A 26,606-nucleotide genomic window follows, 5' to 3' on the forward strand; every position below is an offset into this window, starting at 1 on the left:
AGCGTGGGGAAAAGCCCCTGAAGTTTTTTGGGTCAAAGTTAGATACAGAATTTTTAGGGAGCTCCCTCCCAGTACTGTGCACTAGATTATAATTGGGAAATGTATGCCGCAGTGGGGGCAGGGAAAGGCAAATCTCATCATGCGTTTTGCACCAAAAGTAATATAATAATGTAGTATTAAGACCTCTGGTCATAAAGAACCTATTTTTGTTTGTCGTCTGTTTCTGTGACATGTTTCTTTTGGGCACTGCATTTGATTTTTTTGGATTAGGATAATTCCTTATTATACAAGTTCACCATGTAATTTAACCAACCAGTGTGTATTGGCCTTTTGTATAAGCAATATATCAACTGTATTCACTTTTTTTGTGCATACAACTGGGCAGTTCATTCCAGCTCTAAAGGCAGGTTAATGCAATCTTGTCTTTGTTCTTTGCATTTTTTCTTTACACAGGGGTGTTCAGTTAATTGAGAGGGAGGAGGAAATCTGTATTTTTTTAGAGAAAATAAATATTCAAGAAATGATTCTGAGGAATGGAGATTTAGAGATGGTATCCATGGATGAAAAAATACGTTTCCTTAAGATAGAGGCTGCAGAACAGAAGAGACAGGTTGAGCAGTTGCAAAAAAACCTACCAAATAAGAGGATGTTGGAATCAGATCTCGTGACGCTTCAAATTCAGGTCAGTAAAAGGATGATTTAATCAGCGAGTGTTCAGTCCAGCAGTTTATATTTCTTAGTATGAATTGTTACAGAATAGGCTGGGACTTGGGAGTTTGTTTGAACACTAGCGCAAAAAAAAAAAAAAGATATATATATTTGTAAAAAGGTCAGAAGCCAAACTTTAACAAAAAAAGCTGGCTTTTTCATTGTACTGCGCATGCGTGAGCCCCAGGATCGTGAAGAAAGAAGACCGTAGGACAGGATTGCTTGTGAGCAGCTACCCCGAACTGGTGCAGTTTTCTGCTGACAGGGGCACCGCACCGGGGTATCAGGTAAGTGACTACAATCACTGGGGGGTGCCTAACATTTTGGCAACCCCCCAGTGATTATTCCTTTCTTTCTCCTTTAAAGACATACTGAGACCTGAAATTAAACTACTTTTTAAATATATTATAACATTGTCTTTGCATGAACTTTATAATTTTGCCATAAAAGTACTTCCTGACGCTTTTACATTACCTATCAGATCCCCCAAGTTCCTCTGTGAGGGGGCTGCCATATTTGTGCAGGTTGAGTAGGGACAGTTTTAGGAACTTCAAGTAACCTTTTGGTCTAAAACAATCAACATTACCTATAGGTAACTATTTTTATATACATTAATATTTTTAAGTGTTTTTTTTTTCTTGTTAGTATTACATTAAGTATTAAACTAGATAGACATTAACTAACCTATAACTAAAAATACAGCTGCTAAGATAGTAATCAAGAATCAGCCAGCCTTAGATCTTAGTTTATGTATGGAAAACATTATATAAAATAATTATGTGTCAAATAATTGCCCTAATATACATAGGGGCAACTAATGATGATTTGTTTCTGATTTTGTGTTGTGAATTATACTGAAGCCACTTGTATAGCAATTAATCTTGTTTGAACCAATGAAATAATCATTGATTACAGTGATCCTAAATTCACCAGCAAATCTCTGCTTGAATTAAGGAAATAATCAAGGAATTGGAAGTCAAATTTCAGACTATGCTATGACTGGACCTTAAGAGAGATTTATTAAGATTATCTATTATTCATATATTGTAGCCTTTAACAAACTATACAGTTCATCCGTGGCATAGCAACTATGAGCCGGCCCTGGTGTAGGTGAGAGCGGCTGGGAAGGGGGAACTTCTATAGAGGAGGCGGACCCAGGCCCCAGTGGAGCTTACAGTCTTGCCTTCTTATGTAATAAAATGCACAAAGTTTGCCCAGGTGTAGTAATGCCTAGCAACCAATAAAAGGTGACCAGTAAATACTATGTGCTAATTGGTTGCAATAGGTTATTGAACCTAGGCAAACAGTCTTTTTTTTGCATAACCCATTAGCTCTCTAACGCACACACACTATTTTGCCAGTAGCAACCAATCAGCAATTAGCTTTGAAAAATCTACTGCCAGCTAAAAAATTAAAACAACTCTCTCTTCAGTCTCTGAAACTAAAAGATGAAAACACACAGGATGTTTCTTCAGAATATTGTATTGCCTTGTATCACACTACCAATACATTATTCGGTGTTATAATGGTCCCACATTTTAAAATTACAGTGCATTCCATATTGAATAGAGACAGTGCATGCACTCAGGAACTGAAATAAGTCATTTTAAATAAGGAATATTTGTCCTCAGTACAAATTGGCCTTTTCCTATTCAACTTTTTATTTTTGGAAAACACTCTTGGAAAAAGTTCCACTTGAAGGCATGGAGTCCCTCTGAACAATGACCTATCTGTGCCTGAAAATACAGTTTCAGAAAATTCTTTGTACTCTGCGTTGCACATCAACAACTCCTGACCCCGTTTCCCTTTGGATTATTTTCAAAAGATGCCCACTTGTTAGTAAATTAAGTAATTGGCATTTAAACTTGTGTTTAATATTATAACAATAAAAACCTTTGAGAAGTGAATAAAAAAAATAAATATATATATTTAGCGGAAAAAGTTGCCGGCACTCACGTATAAAAATAGATAATTAGGTGTCTGGGTGCAGTATCAAAAAATGTTACAACAAAAAACAAAATGAAACCACACTCACAGGTCTTATAAAAATAAAGAAGTGTTTTATTGTAGATGAACGCCCACCCTGGGACTAACGGCCTTTCTCAAAGTGAGAAACTATATATAGTCTATAGGAAAAAGTTATTGCCCTTAGAGCCCATACAGAAAATAATAGTGCCTGTGCCCTGCTTTCGCGTTTTCTCCCCATAGTAAATGAGCCATTATGTTTCCTATAAGGCTATTTCTTTCCAAAGACAGAATTCCTCTTTGTGCAAAACATTAAAACATGCTGATTTTTATTTGGAAATTCAGTGATGACATGTATAAGTGTGAATAAGGATATCTGAGAGGTTTAACTTCCAGCCGCTGCCAGCCATTTTGGTCAAAACTCAACCTGTATTGTCAGACAGTTTTTATGACATTTCAGAAAATCGCATAAAAATGTTGCAATTTGACTATCGCGTCACAGGACCAACATGACAGCCTCCTGGCTCATAGCCCACAGAGTATGCAGAGAGTATCCTTTATCTGCCAGCGACGTGTCTCGTACATCGTACATCTCGTAAAGGCTTTTTCTGCCACAACGTATCCCATACATCGTTGACAGATAAAACGGTTAAGCACTACATTTAAAAGAAAAAATGCTGCAGAAGCCTAACATTTGCTTTGATTACCTGTGTCACAGTAAACATTTCTAATACATTCTAGTCTGTAATGAACTGTATGACTGTATTTGCCAAACTTGTCCACTGCCTTATTTTCCCCAGGACAGTCCTAGTTTCTGCAAAAAAAAAAAGTTGAAAAGGGGACCAGGAAAGTTACCAAATGTCTCAATTTGTGTAGGCTAAAACTGGGCTTATACCATGCCCTTTGGACACAGTAGTCAGATGGGGAAATCACTGGCAAATGAGGCTAGCCAAAGTGGCCAACACAGGCTTTGAACTGTTTATGCAGTTGAACTGTTAATCTGTTCAGGTTTATGACCTGTGTATATTCCATGTAAACAATAAAAAGTTTATTAAAAGATAACATCAAAAATCTGATCGGCACAATTTACCAATTAGCATCACAAAGTCTTTGCGTGTACATGCAGACTGATATGTGTCACTAAACTGTGGTTGCTCTGTATAAAGGAAGATATCACTCTCTCATTTTTAAGTTTGTGAAATGTTAAAAGAAGTAAAGCAATCAATACAATAGGGTGTTTCCCTTTGCACTGTACATTGTTCCTTTATCCTGTTCCAGAAACATCTTGAGAATTCTGGCTGGAGCCTTTCATTAATAGAAACCATAATATGAGTTTAAGTTTGTGCCTTTTATCTGTAACAGACAGAGAAACTCAGTACTAAAAGGAAATGTTACTTTTGCTGAAATTCAAAAAAAAAAATGAAAAGTAAAAGGGACTTGTGGTACAGGCATAATTATCTTATTTGCAAACTGAAAAATATCATCTCACAACTCAATAAAAGGTCACAAATCAATCATTTTCTGATTTATATGTATATACATTATATTGTTGTATTCAGTAAGCAGAACTTTAAAAGTTACATGACTTTAAAAGACAAGGAAACTGGATGTTCTGAAGGGTTTTCAAACAAGCATGTGTTAAGCCTGAGGGGAACTAGAAATGCCTGGGAAGCTAGAGGAAGATGGCGGCAGCCCACCCTATAGAGATGCTCCAGCTGGAGAGGTTTTGTTTTTTTTCAGAGGAGAATGGGCGGCCTAGGGTAAGGGATAACTAATTAAAGTCATTGGAAGGTGGATTCTGGCTAATGCTACAGGTAATGCTGTAAGATGCCATAGCCAGCCACTGTTTATTGGGCTGCTGGGTACTTGCAGGGTCTGTTTTAAATATCAGTCGAGACACAGATAGCAATACACAGTGGATGATTACAACTTCAGCTTGCAATTACAATTTACAACAATGCATGACTGTCAGAGGTTTGATAAAGGGAAACTATACCCCACTCTGGGGGTATAGTTTATCTTTAATTAAACTTTTCCTAAAAAAAATCCAGCATGGAAATGACCAATGTGTTGTTATGTTACCAGGTGCAAGCACTATGTACCTTAGGTGGCAGCTGTGTTGTGTCCATTACACCTTTAACAAAGAATAGCAAGTGCCATGCACATAGAATCGACATAACTGATACAATGGTACATTTGCATCAGCATCATAGATTCTAAGATGTTGTTATTCTCTTTGATCTGGGCTGTGTTGAATGTCATCAACACTTAAAGCTTTACCTGCCCTTCCTACAAATCCAGGCCTGGCCTTGCTATTCTTTGTACTGCTGGAACATTGTAGCAGAAGCTTGATGATTAACAGACCTGTGGGGGGTAAAGGCACACAGAGCTACTAGTAGCAGCTACTTGTCACAGCTACTAATATAGACAATGCTGATTGTCTCTATGTGTGTTTTAGCAAAAGCAATTCTCAGTATTGTCTATGGCAGGAGTTTAGTAGCCGTGACAAGTAGCTGCTACTAAGTAGCTCCATGTGTCTTAACCTGAAGACGCATGGGAGCCATTGGCTTCTAAGGGCTCTGGCACACGGGGAGATTAGTCGCCGCGACAAATCTCCCGTGTCTCAGGCGACTAATCTCCCCAAGTTGCCATCACCTGCCATCCCACCGGCGAAAGTGTAAGTCGCCGGTGGGATGGCACACGCGGCGGCGCGATTTCAGTGAGATTGCGCAAGTTGCCTCGAGTTGAAACTTGCGCGATCTCACTGAAATCGCGCCGCCGCGTATGCCATCCCACCGGCGATTTACATTTTCGCCGGTGGGATGGCAACCCGGGGAGATTAGTCACCCGAGACACGGGAGATTTGTCCCGGGCGACAAATCTCCCCGTGTGCCAGAGCCCTAATACTGCCTTCCTCCCTGCCACATGTATATTTTGGCATATATCCTCTTGAACTATATGTAATTTGTGTATGTGAGTAGATAGGTATGTATAGGTTTGTGTGTGCTGGGTTTACTTGGAAGGGTTGAACTTGATGGACTGGGCTTTTTTCAACCCTATGTAACTATGAACTGGTTTCCCCTCCTTTTGAGGGACACTGAGAATTAGGCCCTTCTCTCTTACCCTTCAACTTGATGGGCAAAGTCTTGTTGGCTGTTTAATAAATTGGAATGCTTGGACTTCTCTATTTAACAGCTCTCGCAGTGCAATGACAGAGTTGCTGAGCTGGAAACACAAACTGAAGACCCAGGGAAAGAATACAGAACCCGCCTGCTAGAAGGAAAAGATCCTTCCCTGCAAGAACTTATGAAAAAAACAGAGGAGGTAGGAAGAATACATGTATTCAAGTTACACATTGGTGTTAAACATCAGAATATGGGTTCACAATTATTCCCACCATCTGTATTTATTTGTCATAATTTGTTTATGGATCATGATAGAAATTGTGCTTAAATTTTCTCATGCGAGGTTCCAAGATCCAATAGTTACAGCATGTGTCCCTGCTAGAGCATAAAAAACACACTGAACCAATTTTGTGCATAATAATAATAATAATAATAAGTGATTTACAGAATTATGAAAAAAACTGCAGAAATATCTTTCTATTCTGTGTGTGGAAGTAAGATGCCCACCACGACAAAGTGTCACTTCGAACCTATGAAATCCCAGAGTTTCAATCATGTCATTTATTTTAGACAAATAATGTATACATATTAATTGTTAATTCTGCTTTCCTGCTCAAGAAAAAAATGTGATAATAGCGCTCTCAATAATGTATCTACACTGTTGGGATGAGGTTACTTGAAAACACTTTTCCAACAATGCAGATCTATTATACCTGTAGAGACAAACGAGCCTTCACTTATATTTCTTTAGCAGAAGTAAGAATGAACAAAGATGCCACATAACTCAAAATTATTAGGGTGACAATGTTTCAGTTCTGTTTATTTTTTAATTTAATTGCTCTTCACTGTAAATGGTAATATAATACAAGGTTTCAAAATGCCCAAAGTGGCTCATATCCCTAATAACATGGGGTTTATTGACATCTCTGCATTTACCAGTAACTTGATTAAATCCTTGCATGGCTTGGTATCTCACAGCTAGCTATATTTGGAAAGATAATTCACATGTTATTATTCAGAATCAAAGTAAATGACATAGACGTAGACTAAACCTGACCACATGTGGACCCATAATCCTGTATAATTGCTGCTGGCCATTGGTCAGTCTGGTTGGCAAAACATATTAGTTCACTGACACATAATCATAATGATGCGGTTAGAAATAAATAAAACAATAAGGAAGTTTGTGGGAAATGCTATAAACTATAAAAGTACAATGATTTACTGTGTATATGGCTGATTACCTACCACTACCTTGTGTTCACAGCTAGAGTTGCACCTTGCGCAGAAAGAAGAGCAATTATTGGAGAAAGATTTACTCTATGAACAAGTTTCCCACTTGACAAAGAAAATACACACAAAGGCAGAAAATGGAAAGCAGGACACACTACTGCTGTCTAAAAAGGTAATTGTTTAGAAACAAAATAGATAATGATTGAATGAAACAGACTGGTCATTTTTTCAAAACATTTTTGGATTACAGTCTTTGTCTGAGAAAATAGCGTCACCATGATAAGTGGGTATTTATTTAAAAAGAAAAAAAAGTTAAAGAAATCCTTGCCAGTAAATCTTGTGGCCACATAAAGAAAAAAAAAAGTAATGAATAAAGTTCAAACACACCCAGTATTCATCCTGTAATACACAGTAGCCATAAATATCCTGTAAGTTATATCCTTATAAATTGTGCTTGGTGATGTCACCAGTTATAATTGGTGCTTGATGATGTCATTTCTGTCATGTGACTCAGAGAAACCTGAGAGAGAGAGAGAAATAGACTGCCCAAATATGCCTCCAGGCCACCCCGGGCTCTTCTAGAGCAAATGTTTTCTAATTTAAACACTAGTTTTCACAAATTATTATGGCAAGATGTTCCAGTAGAGGCAGGGGCGATTCTAGACATATTGCCGCCTGAGGCGGCTCCTGCAATTGCGCTCTCTGCACTAGAAGAGCCGAATTTCCGGTTTAAAAACCAGAAATTCGGCTCTTAAAGTTACCAGGAGCGGCTTTTTGCCGCCCCTGGTAACTGGGGCGCTTCTGCGTAGAGGCTTGTTTTATAATGTGTGGGATTGTCATCAAACCACACTCTCCATATGTTTGGGACACAAGATATAATTGCTGCTAAATTAAATGCAAAGAAAGGTCCATGCCACTTTGTTCAGTACTGCTGCATGTCACTTGAAATCACCATGTCAGGTAAACTGAAAAAAAACCAACCAGCACAGGACTATATACATCATAGATCTCAGCACTGACAAAATATAAACAAGAGAAAACATAATAGTGTAAAAACTTTATTAATATATGGACACATGCAGGGATTAGGCATTGGACATTATTTTAAATAGTTCAGAAACTGTTAAGATCTATAAACTACCTAAACCTATTACAAGTGGGATAGCCTTAAAGGAAAACTATCCCCCAGTATATATCTTATTATTACAGTTTGGTAAAATTCTATATCGATAAATATTGCTCTTACATCTTTTTTTGTCCGTTTTCTATTTAGGATCCTATGGCACATACTGTACTGCTAGAAAAGTATATTTTTATGAAAATGGTTTATTTAGATAAAGCAGCGTTCCACGTGAGAAGTTTTTCGCAATATATTTATACAGAGATCTGCAATGTTTAGGGGGTACAACAAACACAGGGGTCACTTACAAACACAGCTGTAGTTGCGCAAAAATGTATGCATTAAAAGTACTTGCGTGAAAACACACTACCTGCACTTAACTATCACAAATGCACTTGGTGCACCCAACCTACCTCCTGTTCTAAATAGAACAAGTGCACCTCCTGAGCCACTGATCTACTGTTTGTTCTCTGTTCTGATGCTCTATTTCCTAGATCTTCCTATATGTATAAACTTTTATTTTAAGCCAGTGGGATAAATGAGCTCCTTAACATGGAAAGAGGCAGTAAAACTTATTTTTTTCTTGGTCATATTGCTTTTTGTTTATAAACTGCCTATATTGGCAGATGAATGAACTCCACAAGAAGATAAAGAACACAACGCAGAAGATGATGTCTCTGATTGCAGAGTTATCAATGCAACAAGCAAATTCTATAAAGCTTCAGGAAGAATTAAGGAACAAGGAAAAAATGGTGGAGGCTTGTCATACCAGGATGGAACAAGGACTTCCGCCTAGTGAAGGGACAGAGAATGAATGGAAAAAAATGATAAGAGATAAGCATAGACTCCAAAAGGAGAAGGAAGACAAAGCCAGAGTAAGTAACTATATACAGTAATCCCAGTTGGTTTAACTTTATATTACAAAACTTGGTGGGAAAATTCTAATGCTGTCCATATTCTAAACCCACCTACATTGGAATTAAGCATCATTAAGACTCATTTAGTAGCACAAGTGCTAAATTGTACCACTTTATTTACCAACACAAACAATCAGACAATTGATTTAGCAGTCTAAACAAAATGAATTGCTTATTGGTTGTTATTGGCAATTACATTACTACAGTTTGGCACTGTCACTTTGTAATGGTGATATAAGCCTCTAGAATTAGCTTTCAGTGTGAATTGGATTTCCCATCACTAACTTTTGTCTGATTTGGAAGCTAGATTCCATGAGTAAATGTGCATAGACTCAGACATGAGCCAAAAATGCTGGTCCTAGTTTGCAAGGCTAAAAAAATCACAAACAGGAGAGCCACTCTACCCAACCCACCTCCAATCTCCCCCCCCCCATAACCTATTCTCTCATTCTTTTAGTCTTCCTTTCCTTCACTTTTGTAATTTATGCTTTATACTTATTATAATCTGTACTCTGTACACGTGAATAATAATGGTTGTTATAAAACTTTTAAATAAAATGCTGAAAAAAAAAATCACAATCAGAAATTTTGCAGTAGATAGTTGGATTTTTCTGTTGTGCGAAATCTATACACTTTTCTGCCTTCTTTGCCCACACTTTGCAATTTTCCTCATGTGCCAGTACACTAAAGTAAGTAAATGTGCAAATCAAACAGCGCCTGGGGAGGCACCCTGATAGGAACTGATAATGCTGCACATATCAGAAAATCATTACATAACTCTATAATTCCATAGAGATGAATATTCTGTGTCCATAAACAAGATCTGCAACTTCTAACATCTGTTGCAAATTTGAATGACCTTGCATTCAATCTACAAAGAAGCCCTTAATATGTATGTCTGCCATTTATTGCATGGTTGTGTGTAGACAGCTAAACGCATAGACTATCTAGCGGAAAGGTGAACACAATCCAAAGCCTTAGTAAAATGTTACTTCTGAGTTTATTTTTTTTTTTACATCATATACTTGAATAGGAAATTACATACAAAATACAGCATTCTAAAATGTCTTTATATGCTTTCTCAACATCTATTTTTCACTTTATTCCTACAAATGCATGCATCTGCCTCAGCCTACATAAGATATCTTACATTTAACCTCTCATGTCACTATAGACATTTTGTATGTTGGCATTTCATAATAAAAGGATCACAGACTCAGTATCTAATGGCTGTAAATATTCTCTCTTGTAGATGGCTGAGGAGGAGGAACAGCATTGGTTGCCTAATGGGGCATACACTACAGCTGAGCAACGCCCCAATGCCTACATTCCTGATGACGAAAGTGCTCTTCCACTTCCCCGACCTTATGGAATTTTAGCTCCTTTCAAACCCAGTGAAACTGGTTCCAATATGAGGCACATAAGGAAGCCAATAATAAAGCCTATTGAAATATAAGCTAATATACAACTTATCAATGATCTGCAGCAACAATCTTCCTTTATTAATACCAGCATAGCACCTGTTGTGCCCTTATACAATGAGATAGTGTCTTTTAAATTGGAGCTGTAAAGGCACAATGCCCTTGCCCACTTCCTTTGCTTGACAGTGCTACTGCTTTGCACCATTTTGTTTAATATAAATTGCTTTTATTTTCCTTTTTTCAAACAAACAAAACAATGTATAAGAGAGAGGGGAGAAGAGAGTGAATGGGGGGGGGGGTGAAAAAGAAGAGAATAAGTAGTAGAGAGTTTACATATTTTGCTCGCATTGGAGTTGGTGAGACATAGGGACTTAGCATGGTGGGTCAGGAGTATCTCCTGGCTCTGCACCATTTTTGGCCATGTCCCTGAAGATGGTGTATTGTTTTATGAGAATTATTGTATTGTTTTACATTCCAAGAAAACCAAGTGACTTTGCCTTTCCTTCTCCTTTAAAAGTATAACACTTCAACAGTTAGTGACTCAGTGATAAGAACTTATTGAGCTGCTACTAAATTTAAAAAAAAAAAGTTTAACAGGAAATGGAAAACAACTGTAGAAAGTTATTATTTGTGGTGCACAAGCTGAAACCAATACGTTTTGTGAAGGTTATCTGCCGCTCTAATGGCAATTACAGGAACAGTGTGTTTTGGCCAACTAATTTTTCTCTTTTAAACTGCTTTTAAATTGCTTTTTATGACCCTCAGGGTCCTGTGTAAAATATTGTTGGTTGTCACATGATGATTGCATGAATCTGTGGATCTGAAGATGTGCCCACTTTTGAATGTAAGTCTTGTGACAATCACATATGGTGTCAAATTCTAATGACAATAGATGGTGATTTCAGGGCATTTAAAGTGGTCTTTAAACAATTAAAAACATGGTAAAACAAAAAACACCCACAATTTTTGTGATCTTTAAAGGAGAAGGTAACCATTTTGTGCCAGCCATTGTGCCAGCGTCTGTGTAGCTCTCTACTCTCTCCAGCTCCCCCCCCCCCTTAGAAATTAGTGATCTGCGCCATACAGCAGGAAGCTTCCTCATAGTCTTACTAACTGCGCATGTACAGGGGTCTTGGTGCAGGAGTGAGGCATTATGGGAACTTTCTTTACACAGCTCTGGATTTTTTTTCCTATGAGGCTTCTGATCATCTGAACAGGAGAAATATGGGGAGACTTAAGGGCACTATTGAGAGGACTGACATTAACTCTTTATTAGCCTTTCCTTCTCCTTTAAGATAGCAGCTGCCATTTTAGCTTGGTCTCTGTAGCTTCTGTGCTGCAGATCTGGCTGCTGGTAGCTCAGATTACATAGCACAGTTGTGAGGGGGAGAGAGTGAGAAGCAAACTGAGCAGACTCATGCCGTGCCCTAAAATATTTTTCTGAGAGCAGGAAGTCTGACTGGGAAGAACATATTTATAAAAAAGGAGACAAGAAATCCTGTGTTTCTTTTGATAGAGAGAGCAGCTTTTCTGTGAGTGCTTATGGCTGTATTTACATAGACCTTTCTGATAAAGCTTACTTAGTTTTTACCTTTCCTTCTCCTTTAATAAAGGGAGACAATCTATTCTCTATTTTTAATTACTTTTTTATGTTTTTTTTTAACTTCTTGTTCAGATTTTATTAGCACCAGGAAGGAAAAAAATGAAATAACCAATACCCTCTTTGACAGGGCTCTACCTCACCAGTTATGAACCAAACAGACATATGAAAAGTAGACAGGATTAAAGATTAAAGTGCAACTCAGCTGTATTTAGGATTTTGTTCAGCAGTTTGCAGTTCCAGTAGCTCTGGTTACTAGGGTCCAGTTTACTCTAGCACAGTGGTTCTCAACCTTCCTAATGCCGCAACCCTTTAATACAGTTCCTCATATTGCGGTGACCCCCAACCATAAAATTATTCCTAAGATCATCGGAAATGTGTTTTCCGATGGTATTAGGCGACCCCTGTGTAAGGGTCATTCGACCCCCAAAGGGGTCCCAACCCACAGGTTGAGAACCGCTGCTCTAGCACCCAGCAGTGAGAGCATAAATTGTCTTGTCATGGGTAATGAAAATGAGTACATGCAACAATGTTATTTTTATCTCTACTAAATGTTGAAACCCAATATCCAAAAAGGTCAGAATTATAGAAAGCTGTTTCCAGAGACTCCATTTTCAGCAGGTTTTTTTTATTTTTTCTCTGTAATAACAAAAACATTACTTTGTATTTGATTACTAAACTACATGAATGCATTGGTTTTATTTGTTTTAATTTTTTTTTTAGTAGCTTTAAAGTATGGAGCTCTAATTTACAAAACGACCTGGAAAACGTCAGGTCTCAAAAATTCCAGACAATAGTTTTCATATCTATATACAATATATATATATATATTTTTTTTTTTAACCTATCCTTTCTCAAGCCACACCTGTTCCTGGTATCCTGAGATATAAAAAGTTTGCTTTTAAAAGCAAAACAGAAGGGCCCTGATTTACTTATATTTTGCATGAATACTGGTGTATCCAAACATGCCAGGAAAGTGCTTCTGTAAAAGCTGCACTTTTTTTAGACCAATTCTGAGTTATACCGGATGCGCCAATCTTACCCAGTTTCAAAACCCCTTGCTTACGCATATATGCTAAGACAGCTGTTCATTTCAGAAAGTAATAAGATGGATAGTGTTATAATATAAAGATGGCAACCACAACAACTATGAGAAAGTACTGTGTGCATGCTTGCTCTCTTATTGAATCCTGAATACTGCACAATACAGATATAGCCTACAAAAGTACAGGGCACATTTCACTGAATGCCGTACTAGAAAAAAAATAGATGCACAATCACTAGCTTTTGTGTAACCTAAGAAGGACAGTAGTCTGTTTTAAGGCGATTTCCTCCAGAAATGCAGCATCTATGTTATCTTCTTCAAAGGGATTTAATGCTGAAAAAATGACAAATACATTTAGTAAGAAGTCTGCTGATGCTTACCCTCCCCTCTATCATGCATGGGATCATATCTGCATACATATTTTTACAGTTTATTTTACTTATGTAATAAATTGTTAAACAAGAAGAATGCCTCTTTTTTTATTCAATATATGTTTACATAAGGCAATGGATAGGTGAGACATGATATACTGAAAATCAGTTTTGTAAATAAATGTAAGGCTCATGTTGCATGCCTTACACCACCCCTGCTTTTGTTTTTAAATGTTTTAGTAGTCTTAGGGAATGGTACTCAAAATCCTACAAATTCCAGATCTCAGAGTGCATAGTGATATTATATGGAAGTCTGGACCCAGCATGCAGTAACACTGGGATGAACTCCAGGCAGATTCAGAGATATCACATGTTTGGCATAAGTTCAGCTCTTGCTTGGGAATTTAAGTTGTTCATATTTTGTGATATACATTTTGCAGAACAGATTTCAAAGAGGCCCATATTTTTTTCTAAGATAGTGTACAATTTGTTTTTTTAGAGAAAAGAATGATTTAAAACAGCAAGTACCTTGTTCTTCTATTGTTGACAGCATCTTGATTAAGTAGTTAAGTGGCAAGAAATTCATGGACAATGCTGACTGACTACAAGCTGCTTGTCCTGCAAGGTGACACTGGGGGAAAAAAGTTTCCAAAATGAAATAGTAGCTTCATGTTTGATCAAAGTAATGCATTGATAAAGACTATATAAGAACAGCCTGACACAATATTATATAAAAGTCTAAATCCTGGACATTCCAAAACCACTTTTTCATATGGTTAAATTTTATAATATGGTTTAATTTTATAATCAGCAAAGACCATCACAGCATCACAGCAATGTTTCAGGTCTAAATTGTTAAGCTTGAAAAAGGGGCAATGTACATCTGAAACGTAGCTGCAATGGTCTGTGCCAGAGGCATTTTTACCATTGGCTTTGGAGTGCTGTCCAGGATTTAGATGTTTTGTGACATGTGGAAGTGAACACAGTTGGACATGCATCCAGTATACAAGGAATCTGGTGAAGGTGCTGCCTTCTCGTTTTACCAACAAGATAATATAAACTTAATTAAAAAAAGAATAATTAAATTCTAAGAAATGTAATACAGTACTTTCACACATACTGTGCTTGTATACATGGATCTAAGAAGGCATAAATGGTGCTGTATTTTCAACATAGTGCAAAATATTACACCATTCACTACAGCGATAAGTGGTAAATGCACCATGCTGCACAGTAATGGGGAAAGGCACCCGAAATGCTGCTCTGTCTGTACATCTCTGCATGCAAAAGTTAATTATATATTTATATGTAATGTGTACAGATTAAGATATTGTAAAAATAAAGTATATCTTGTGGTTTTTACTCTTTCCTATGGTTGTTTTTAAGCAAATATAATTTCCTGGGTAACCACACCTGCAACATTGCTGCTGTGCATCATACCAAATATTGGAACAACTTTATCTGCACATAAGAACACTGACACAGTTCTGGTTGCTCAAACATTACCACATGGGTTTCAAAATGCAAACACAACTTTCCCTCAGCATCTAAAACAATAAAATATGCAATTTCAGATATGTACAGGTATAGGATCTGTAAACCCGTTATACAGAAAGCTCCAATCAAAATGATTATTTGTAATAATAAAATAGTACATGCAGTACAATATATCAACACGATCCTTCTGAGTTTATTTAATGCTTAAATTATGCGTTTTTTTTTTTTTTTAGTAGACTACAGGTATGGTGATCCAAATTACGGAAAGATCCCTTTTCTGTAAAACCTCAGGCCCCAGGCATTCTTCATAACAGGTCCCATACCTGTACTGTTATGTGAACATACATTCTGTACAGCGCTACCTTGTTATACCATCCCAGTTTACAATTTGACCTGTTTTTGCCTGGAAAATTATATTGACAATTGTACAATAAAGGAGAAGGAAAGGTTAATAAAGAGTTAATCTCAAGCTGCTGGCATACCTTCAGTTCTCTCAATAGTACCCTTAAGTCTCCCCATATTTCATCTGTTCAGATGATCAGAAGCCAAACAGGAAGAAAAAACGCTGAGCTGTGTAAAGAAAGTTCCCATAATGCCTCGCTCCTGCACAGACACCCACACCAAGTGTACATGCTCAGTTAGTTAGACTATGGGGCCTATTTATTAAAATACGACAGGTACGAATTACAAAAAATTTGTATTTGATCATACTGTGCGTATTTTCTGCGTCTTTTTCGTATTTGGCGTGACTTTTTCGTACTGTGCGACAAAATCATATTGTCGCGCTGAGTAGGAAAGTTTTGGATTTATTCAAGCTTCGGTATCGTGACTTTCCTTGGGCCAGGTTGGAGCTGCAGAGTGCCATTGAGTCCTATAGGAGGCTTCCAAAATGTCACGGGCGATCGGCGCCCCTTACCTGCCCCGTGCGATCGGCGGCGTCCTTCCCGGAGCGGCATCCAAAATGGCGGCGCCCAGGGCTCCACGTGGGCGCAAGGACGCCGGCGCGATGACGTCAAGTGCTGTGGCGCCAAATTCAAAAATAAAGAACGCCAGAGACCCAGGTTCAATGCCCGAGTATAGCTCAATATTACTATTGTGTTCCTGGGTCTCTTAAGCCTTGCCTGTTGCTGATCCTCTGCCTGTCCCTGACCTTGAACCTTGCTGCCTGCCTTATTGACCTTTGCCTGGACTTGACCTCTCTATTGGATTTGCCCGAAACTGTACTTTGCCTGGACTCGCTGGAAAAGGACTTCCTCCTTGATCCTGACTACACCTCCCACCTCGTGGGTGCCGAAGGCCCCCGCTGACACAAAATCATGCACTGATGGATCAAAGTTGGAAAGGTTTTCCTGCTGTTTACGATCGTTCGGATACGAACATTTCGTGACTTTCGGATCGCCAATACGATATTATCGTGACTAATACGATTTCTTCGTAAGCATTTTCGTGATATTTGCGATCATCAGAAATTATCGTATTTAATCTGAATTTTTCCCAAATGGGGATTTAAACTGGTACTTTGATGAATAGACCCTTATGAGTCAGCTTCCTGCTGATTGGCTCAGATCCACATTCTTAAGGGAGGGGTGAGTTCTAAGCATTCTTGAGGGAGGGGGGAGCAGGAGAGGGGAAAGAGCAGAGAGCTGCATGTCTCTGGCACATGAATTACAGACACAACAAATCTTTTGACGGAGAAGTCAGTGCAGCGTTTCTGTGAGCACTTATGGTTGTATTTACATAGACATTTCTGATAAAACTTACTTAGTTTTTACCTTTCTTTGTCATTTATTCAGTTATGTTATGTCCCATTTTCAGTCCCTTTCAACTTGGGTAGGGGTCTAATTATAACAGCTTATTAAGCTCTGGGATTGCTTGTACAAATATATCAGTAAAGCAATAAAAGACAAAAAGCTCACTCTATATTTTCTGGTATGACTATTAGGTATGCACCGAATCCAATATTCTGCCTTTTTCAGCAGGATTTGGATTAGGCCGAACAGATTCTAAAACATGACACTTTTTTTCACATTTCCAGAGAAGCTGAAATTTTTTTACTGTGCCCAAAGCGCATGGTTGTCTTTAACCCTTCCTTATGCTAATTTGCATATGCATTTGGTTTAGTATTCAGCTGAATCTTTCACAAAGGATCTGGGGTTTGGCTGGATTCTAAAATAGTGGATTTGGTGCATCCCTAATGACTACCACTGGCAAAAGTTTGCCCAGGTTATGTGTATGCTTGGGCTTGAGTACCTAACTATGTTACTTTGTCCATATAAACAGTGTTGAAATAGTTATTAATTTATCGTTATAAGTGTAATTAACCATTCCAGTTTCACTGGGCTGAGATATTACATGCAATATAATGCAGCCATGGAAACATGTCATACCTAACCTTATTTCCTGGCAATCTGATATCTGCAAACATATTTTATTGTAATGTTCTCCAACTACTTACCTCCCTTTTTTTAAGCTTGCACAATAATTGTTCAACATATTTTCTGGCGATGCAGTTATTACTAATGGCATGATCCCATAAGCGATGAATATTTTGGCAAATTCTCTGAGAGGGAAAATGATAACAATTAAAAAACATGCAATCCTTCCAGGTGTCTTGTATGCAAAAGTTCTGCAAGACCTCTTAAATCTTCAGAAGGGTGAGGATTTCCTAACCCTAAGTGAGTTTATGCAGGAAATCCTGGCGCCCCATGTGTTCTCCTTGCTTGGCACAGAAAGTGGAACACACAAAGGACTTTAAGAGCTGAACATTCCTAAGCTTTTGGCCTTGTGAGATAACTGAAAGCTAATTTTTAACAAAATATGTATACAGAGTGTTCGGACCAGAGGAAACAAGTAGCAAACACTGCAAGGTTAATATGTTAAAAAGAATCTTCAGTTTTAAGTTGAAGTTAAAGTTGATGGTTAAGTGTCCAATGAAAACAGGGGAGAGGTGGAAGAATAAATATAGTACCGTTTAACCATAAGCTGTATTGCTAAATACTTAATTTTGCATCGAATAAAGTACAAAAGCAATGGCAATGCAGTACTATATTCAGTGGTTCAAGCAAGACATGAAATCTTCTAACATGATGTAACTGCAAAATCTGCCTTTGACCTTCATGCTTTAAGTCAGCAGTCTTCATCTTTCTCTCAAACACATGGCATCAATAAGTCCCTGTCATGTGAAAGAGCAAACAGGATCCATACAGGGAGATAAGGAATGATTAAAAAATGCATTTGTAGCTGCTGTAGTGTATGTATAAGAGGACTGGGCTACATACTAAAATCTGAACAGTGAAAACATAAGATATGTTACTACAGTGTTTAAAGGAGAACTAAAGCTCAACTAAAGATGTAGGATAGAAATGCTGTACATTATGTTTTGTGCTTCTGTACCAGCCCAAGGCAATCACAGTCCTTTAGCAGGGAAGATCTGTGCCTCCGAAGATGCCCCAGTAGCTCCCATCTTCTTTTCTGCTGATTCACTGCACATGCTCTGTGCTGCTGTCACTTACTGAGCTTAGGGACCCACTCACAATATACTGCATAAATGTCATGAGGTTGACACAAGGCTGATTAGTAATTTATTCAGATTCACATTACATTGCAGCTCTGAAATCCAATCAATTAGCATGTGAACAGCTCAGCCTCACTTTCTGCTTGATAATTTCCAACGACCATTGAGAAGTTTGAAGGCCTGGATCATTGCTGCTATAGAAATTCTGAAACTTTAAGTTCAGTACAATTTCTAGCCATATTTATTTGATTTAGTTCTCCTTTAAAAGTGCTAAACAATTTAAGGAAGCAAAAGTTTTCACATGCAATATTTGGGGATTAAAACTTCAAATGGAAACTTAAAGGAATTGTAACACCAAAAAATGAGAGCTTTAAAGTAATAAAAATATAATGCACTGTTGCCCTGCACTGGTAAAACTGGTGTGTTTGCTACAGTAACACTACTATAATTTATATAATAAGCTGCTGTGTAGCCCCGGGGCAGCCATTTAAGCTGGAAAAAAGGCACAGGTTACACAGCAGATAACAGATAAGCTCTGTAGAATACAATAATGTTTTATCTGTTATCTGCTATGTGCCTGTGCCTTTTCTCCTTTGAATGGCTGCCTCCATGGTTACATAGCAGCTTATTTATATAAATTATAGTAGACTTTCTGAAGTAAACACACAACTTTTACCAGTGCAGGGCAGCAGCACATTATATTTTAGTTACTTTTATACACATTCATTTTTTGGTTTTACTGTTCCTTTAAGGTGTAAGTAGTTGTTCAGTGGAATTCCAAAACTTAATTTAGTGAAGTCATCATTTTTTGTTAAAGTTTTGTTCCTGATCTGTCTCTTTTCAGTTTTCAAATGGAGGTAACTGACTGCTGAAGCAAAGGTATTACTATTCTATGAACCTACAATGTTATTGTTACAGTTACTTTTTATTACCTAACTTTCTATTCAGTGTCTCTCCTATTTATTTTCCATTCTCTCATTCAAGCCTCTGGTTGCTACAGTAAATTGGACCATAGCAACAAAATAGGTACGGAAATTGCAAACTAAAGAGCTACTAAAATAAAAGCTTAATAATTCAAAAACAACAAAAAGAAAAATGAAGACAAATTGCAAACTGTCTCAAAATGTCACCAAAATTTAAGGGTGAATTATCCCTTTAAAGGTGTCTAACCATGTTTCTTCCGCTTATGCTTATCTGCACTAAGCATTAATGTGTCCACCCAGTCTGCTCTGATGAATCAAGTGAGCCTAATGAATAATGTAACCCTTGAAATCTGTACAAACATACTGTAAAAACAAACATTCTTGCATTGCTGGTTTAATTGGATTTAGAGCACAAGATTTAAGCCCTCTTGTGTATAATTAAGTGTAATGCATACCTCAGGAAGACGTACAATAATGCTGTATTTTAACTTTTCATTGCTTTCATTGTCATCCAGTTCTGAACATATAAAAAACATAGAATATAAAAAAGTCATAAGGATCTTCTCAGAACGTAACAGTATTTTTCCAGACACATTAATATGTGTTAATGTAACAGGACAGATCTGTCAGACAAGGACCTTTACCTGTAAAGTGCAAGTGCCAACATGACCCAGCAAACTTTGAAGGATGAAGAAAAGGTAACATAACATTTAGACTATTCTGTTGCTGTTGCTCATAAAAATATGTTTGTAATAGTGTTTTGCTTGTGCAGAAGGCAGGAACTAATATGCACAGCTATTTCTAAAAGCCAAACTACAATGTAACTTGCCTTAGGCATAGAGGCAGGGCAGTCAATACCTTTAGCTTTCCATTCTGCACTTCCTAGATGTCACTGCACTTTTCACTTTTCCCCTCCCTCCCCATCACCTAATTACATACCTCCCAACTGTCCCGCTTTCCGCGGGACAGTCCCGGTTTTTAGAGCGCATCCCGCTGTCCCGGATAGTTCCATGAATGTCCCGCATTTCCGTAATAAATTATGTAAATGCGGAACATTCATTGACTTACCCGGGACAGAGCGATGCGTTGGCGCTCCTTCTTCCCCAGCGGCTCCGGCGGTCCCTGGCCCTTTTATAAGGTTGCGCCCGTGGGTGTGACGTCATTACGCACGAGCGCAACCTTATAAAAGGGCCTGGGACCGCCGGAGAAGGAGCTGCATACACTGAGGAGCCACTGGGGACAAAGAAGAAGGGAGCGCTGTGTATGGGGGGGGGGCTGTCTCTATTTGGGGCACTGTGTATGGGGGTCTGTCTCTATTGGGGGCACTGTGTATTGGGGGGCTGTCTCTATTGGGGGCGCTGTGTATGGAGGGGCTGTCTCTATTGGGGGCACTGTGTATGGGGGGGGCTGTCTCTATTGGGGGCACTGTGTATGGGGGGGCTGTCTCTATTGGGGGCGCTGTGTATGGGGGGGCTGCCTCTATTGGGGGCACTGTGTATGGGGGGAGCTGTCTCTATTGGGGGCGCTGTGTATGGGGGGGCTGTCTCAATTGGGGGCACTGTGAATGGGGGGAGTGTCTCAATTGGGGGCACTGTGTATGGGGGGACTGTCTCAATTGGGGGCACTGTGTATGGGGGGACTGTCTCAGTTGGGGGCACTGTGTATGGGGGCACTGTGTATGGGGTGGGACTGTCTCAATTGGGGGTACTGTGTATGGGGTGGGACTGTCTCAATTGGGGGCACTGTGTATGGGGGGACTGTCTCAATTGGGGGCACTGAGTATGGGGGGAACTTTCTATGGGGGGCATTGTGTATGGGGGCACTGTGTATGGGGGGGCAAACTGGTAGATAGTTATAACTCACTAATAACTCACTGCCTTCTCTCTATATTTGTATTTTATATGTAGGAGTTGCTATATTGTTTTCCTTAGGTAGTACAGTATGAGGGAATAGCACATTTGCGTCTGATCCTGTCATTTCTACTATATAAAAGGAGAATTTTTTGAAAAAAAAAAAATGGATGGGGTGTGGTAATTGGGGCATGGCCACAAAAGTGGGCGTGGTCAAAAATTGCCGCGCTGCGCGCACCAAATCTTTTTGTCCCTCTTTTCATTTTTCAAATGTTGGGAGGTATGTAATTATGTAGCCAGTGCATGGGTATGGGCATCTGGTCCTCCAACAAGATTCTGGTGTGATGCAAAGCTTGCCTTACTAACAGTGTCCACAAAATGGCAGCTGCCTGCTTGCTGTGATTGAATAGTTCCAAGACTGAAGAAAACAGTCTATCTATATAGTGTAAATGAAGTTTATTTTGCTCAACTAACATGAAAGAAAAGAATTTGGAATTATTTCTTAGGGTGACAGGTCCTCTTTAAGGATGAAAAAGTGTACATAACATATAGAAATAGCAGGCATTCATAAGTGATAAGGTTTACCTTTTAGAAGTTTGACAGCAAAAGCTTCAGTCAGTTGTAGAATTCCAGCATCTATATAATGCAGAAGATTTCCTAGAGGAAGGCATCGAACTCCCAGGACCAAATGTAGTGTCTGGAATCCTAAAACACAAAATAAAATATACACTTAAAGATCTTCAAACTAAGAACTGTAAAAAGCATTTTACTGTATCACTACTGGTATAACTATGCTTTTTCAATATAAATACATTCCAGTATACACATTACAAACATTCAGTGGTTTGAGTTGTTTGTAAATGTAATTGCTATTAGAACAATATCCCTAGCGATAAACTGCACTTCTGATTCTAACTACTGAAATAATGCAAAATAAACCTGCTGAGTAACAAGTCTACAAGTGGTAAATATGGGTTAAGTACTTAAATCAAGGCTATTTTGGAATTCACAAATCAAAGAAAATGTGATAGATTACTGGCCATATACAGACGCTGACAGCATAGTTATTTTTGCCTTCTATCCTTATGTCTGGTTTATCCAATCCATTCCTTGTAATTTAAGAACAACCCTGACTAAACTGGTTTAAGTATCCAAATAAGTTACAATACTTGAGCTCTTTGTTGAAAAATAGCTCAACAGCAGATAAAAACTGGCACATAAAGGGATAAACTATACGGTAAACTGGAGATGTATTTAACCAACAAACACATATATCCTTTCCAAATGGCTGCCAAATTGTTATTAGGCAACAGTGCAAACATACACAAAAAGCAGTTGTCGAACCTTAAAGGAGAAGGAAATTCATTTTGGCATTTTATTGCCAATAGATTTGCCACATTAATGCCACCTAGAACGCTATATTTATTCTGCAGAAAGCTTTACCATACCTGAATAAAGAGCCCAAGAAGATCCCTCCGATAACAGCTGCCATTTTACCTTGGTCTTGGTAGCTTCCTGATGCAGTTATAGCCATTGGAAGCTCAGATCACAAATTCCTAAGGGAGGGGGGAAGTGAGTTCTTATGCATTCTTATGGGAGGGGGGAGCAGGAGAAGGGAGGGGAGAGAGGAGAGAACTGAGCAGACTTGTGCCCCAAACCTGAAAAAGCCCTAAAAAAAGAGGAAGTCTAATACCCAAGAACATGTTCACACAAAAGAAAACAAGAAATCCTGTGTTTTCTCAGTGCAGCATTTCTGTGAGTGCTTATGGCTGTATTTACATAGACCTTTCTGATAAAGCTTACTTAGTTTTTACCTTTCCTTCTCCTTTAAATCAATCATAGCTCACCAAAATGGAAAATACTGGGAAAGGGTGAAGCTACAGGGGAAGGAAAGAGGAGATAGCAGCACAAATATGTAGAATGAGAGGTAAGGAAAGCAAGATGCGTAACAAATTATATATGTGGAAAATGCCTGTAATGTCAAAGTACAAGTCCCGAGCAATACTTGCCCTAAAAGAGACGCTAGCAGTTTCGGATCATGCATAATATTGCCCTAATCCTCTGGGCAAGCTGCAGATACACCAAATTTATATTCATAGATGCCACGCATCAACTAGTAGGTACATGCTAGTTGCTAACAGGAAATGCACTCATATGTCGATATCCAGGCCACTGCCGCAAAGCATTCTAACTGAGCATATCCAGCTAATTCTGATTGCACAAATAACTGAAATCCACTGGAGGTGTGGTAGCGTGTAACGGGCCAACAAACAACATAAACTTAATGCAGTTACTTTGGCCCAGGTCACTTACATTGTTCATTGTGTATCACAAGCAAAGGAATATGATATACTGGGAACATCTTAATATGCGATGTGAGGAGAGACAGTTACTGACTTTTTTTGGCCTACCACGAAAGTCAATTTTTACTTATATGTCCATAAGACTACTATTCCTCCCCCTTCCACCCCAGTTGCCATCGTCTGAAGTACACACAGGAAATAGTATGCACATTTTGAGATACTGTAAAGTAAAGATGGCCCTTGCATACACATTTTTCAGTTAGCCAATACTCTACCATTTATGTTTTACAAAAAATGGAGTAAGGCACCCATGCATAAATGTCAATGAAATAAGGTAGTGGCATAAACATTCTGCATTAAACAGGCGCATCGGTGGATTTTTATTAAGGCTTGAAGAGGCTAACCTGCCTGAAATGATAATCGGCTATTAAAAATAAAAAAAAGTAAGTGGCCTCACTGACTGGCCTACTGATCCAGAGGGAGGGCCTATGGTAGGGCTGTGGCAAACCCATTTTAATGTGGGAGAACGGAAACCCAGCGGCAGATCCTGAGCACTTGGCTCTTTGTAACTAACTATCAGCTGATAAACCATTACACAGACACACTGGAATGTTCCTTATGTTAAACAATGTTTACCAAAAGTATTAATGTCCTGAGCAGGTATCAGTGTGCTTCCCCAAAATTTTTTCAAGTCCTCATTGTTGTGCTCAATAGCAGAAGTTTTTTCACAGGACTGGATTTTGTCAGAGGCTGGTGTAACAAACCGCATGTTCAGGGAGGGCGCCTTAATGTGAAAGATTCATTGGGAACACATGGACTTCTGCAAAGGACACTGACTGCACCAGATGACCCAGCACTGGCAGCACAGCAATGGAACTGGAGCAGTGGTCACCAACACAAACTTATATTCAAACCTGGGGGCTGGGAGGGGGTGAATGGTGTTTTCTGCTTGTAAATCACATACACACAACATTGTTTTTTTATGTACAGGTAAAAAACATTCCAGTGCATTAATATATTATGTAAAAAAAAAAAAATCTATATATGTTGCTAAAAACAACAAATTAACTGTATGTATGCATTGCAAAAGCTAATTTATTTTTAGCAATATAGATAGATTTTTTTTACAAATATATTGAAAATCTATACCCCCTGTCACGGTAGGGGGTAATTCACGAATACACCCTAAATTACACTTAAGTCGGGCTGGCTAGCGAGGTGTGAAGAGCCAGAATTAATCAACAAGGTAACCAAATTATCATACCTGTGCTACAGTGGGGGGGGACTGTCTCTTCTTAGATTCTTAGCTAATATTTCTCTAGGCCCATAAAATAAATACCTTTTACTAAAGATAAAAATCATGGCGTCCAGTCATTAGCTTGTAGCTAGAGCTCCCCACAGACTCCAAACACTCCCGTGTTATGATGATCCATTGTGGGATTATCTCATATTCTGATAAAACCAGAATAATATGGGTTAGGCCTGGGGTGTTTGGTGTCTATGAAAAGAGAATTCCATTTCCCACATAATGCACATGGTTCTATAATTCTGGTGAACACCCATAAGTATTTAAGGATAGCTGGAAAATAAAAAATGTCAGTAGGACAGCCAGTTGCCAAATCTTGACCCGCCCTCACCTTTCTCATTGGATGGGGGCGTGAACTTTGTAAACTGGAGGTGTGAACCTTGTGAACTGTATATCAATGGCCCAGACAACTGGGAAGATACATGCCTTTGGGGACCGAGCTGCTCGGGAGGTATATGTCGCTATTTCTCCGTCCCCCCGGAAACAGGAATTACATAGGATCATTCAATTGGTGATGTATGTAGGTTTCTGCATTTTTATCCCTTTTTATTTTTTTAACTGTTCTGCAACATGTATGTCTGTTTGTAACATTCACTGTTTTTATATAACATATGCACTGTCCACTTTGGAATATTAAATACGAAATTTAATAAGTTTTTCTTTGTGCTCTATTGAACCTTTATGCCTTAAGAAGAGTGTGTATGTAAATGTGTTTAACCCCTTGCTAGTTATGTATGTATATGTATGTATGTATATTTTTATTTAAAAAGCGCTACTTATGTACGCAGCGCTGTACAGTAGAATATATTAATACAAACAGGGGGGTTAATAAGATAATGGATAAATACAAAGTATAACAATAAATACAAATAAATACAAGATACAGTAACAGTTGCAATAAGTTAAAAGTCAAAGACACAAGAGGATGGAGGTCCCTGCCCCGTAGAGCTTACAATCTATATAATCTTATATATAGTTATAAGGAAAGTGTGTCTGCTTAACCTTTTGTTTGCTTGCGGGAAAGTTGTGTGTTGTCTGTAGACTAACTTGCATTGTCTGCTAGAGTGCTTAGCTAGGAGTCTGGGGTGATTTGCCTCTGGGAAGTGTCAGTGTGCAATAGAACCTCTAGATTTGGGTGCTTGCGGCCTTTAAACGCGGTGGTGGCAGTTTGTTAAGTTTAGGCGGGTTGGGGCTGTTTGGGGTTTGATTGCATGAGTTAGCCAAAAACTGTGTAGTTGATGTGTTAACCCTTACAGCTGCCCGCCTGGTCACGTGCGTCTGTGGTGGCGTTCGTGACACCCCCAAACAATGTAGGTCTCTATAAAATATATTGCATAAACAAGCTCATCTGTAAAATACCCTGCTTTATCTAAATAAACCATTTTCATAAAAATATACTTTTTTAGTAGTATGTACTACTGGGTAATCCTAAATAGAAAATTGCCATTTTAAGAATTAAGGGCCGCCCCCTGGGATCATAGGAATCATAGTGCACACAAACAAGCCAAGGCACACATACTGCTAGGCACCATCAACCAATGAATGGACAGAGTTCTGCCTTTTGCTCCTACACTACTTCCTGTTACAGTCAGAGCTACATTATTTCTGGTCATGTGATCTCTGAGCACACAGCCCATCACTAAATGGTGGATAAAGGGAAAGAATGTAAAAGGGCAATATTTACTGATATATATATTCCAGTTTGGCG

At 38.5% G+C, this 26,606-nt stretch overlaps 2 protein-coding genes across 5 annotated transcripts in view; one reads left to right on the plus strand and one right to left on the minus strand.

The window, feature by feature from the left end:
• The window catches only part of ccdc146 (coiled-coil domain containing 146), an 84,602-nt gene extending 72,999 nt beyond the window's left edge, over window positions 1-11,603 (plus strand). Inside the window, exons 15-19 of the mRNA XM_018092324.2 lie at window positions 454-682; window positions 5,869-5,997; window positions 7,066-7,203; window positions 8,778-9,026; window positions 10,321-11,603. Coding sequence (XP_017947813.2) covers window positions 454-682; window positions 5,869-5,997; window positions 7,066-7,203; window positions 8,778-9,026; window positions 10,321-10,524 — 949 coding nt within the window. The 3' untranslated portion in view covers window positions 10,525-11,603. The remainder of the gene's footprint in view (window positions 1-453; window positions 683-5,868; window positions 5,998-7,065; window positions 7,204-8,777; window positions 9,027-10,320) is intronic.
• Window positions 11,604-12,696: 1,093 nt separating this feature from the next.
• gsap (gamma-secretase activating protein) overlaps window positions 12,697-26,606 on the minus strand; it is a 73,320-nt gene continuing 59,410 nt past the window's right edge. For all 4 annotated transcript variants that reach the window (XM_031899025.1, XM_012960013.3, XM_004913025.4 and 1 more), the window contains exons 27-31: window positions 21,875-21,994; window positions 19,895-19,956; window positions 17,458-17,562; window positions 14,034-14,136; window positions 12,697-13,467 (exon numbers count right to left, since the gene is read on the minus strand). In XM_031899025.1, the coding sequence (XP_031754885.1) occupies window positions 13,370-13,467; window positions 14,034-14,136; window positions 17,458-17,562; window positions 19,895-19,956; window positions 21,875-21,994 (488 nt within the window). In that variant the 3' untranslated portion in view covers window positions 12,697-13,369. The remainder of the gene's footprint in view (window positions 13,468-14,033; window positions 14,137-17,457; window positions 17,563-19,894; window positions 19,957-21,874; window positions 21,995-26,606) is intronic.

Source organism: Xenopus tropicalis, chromosome 3, assembly GCF_000004195.4.
Source record: "Xenopus tropicalis strain Nigerian chromosome 3, UCB_Xtro_10.0, whole genome shotgun sequence".
Taxonomy (NCBI): domain Eukaryota; kingdom Metazoa; phylum Chordata; class Amphibia; order Anura; family Pipidae; genus Xenopus; species Xenopus tropicalis.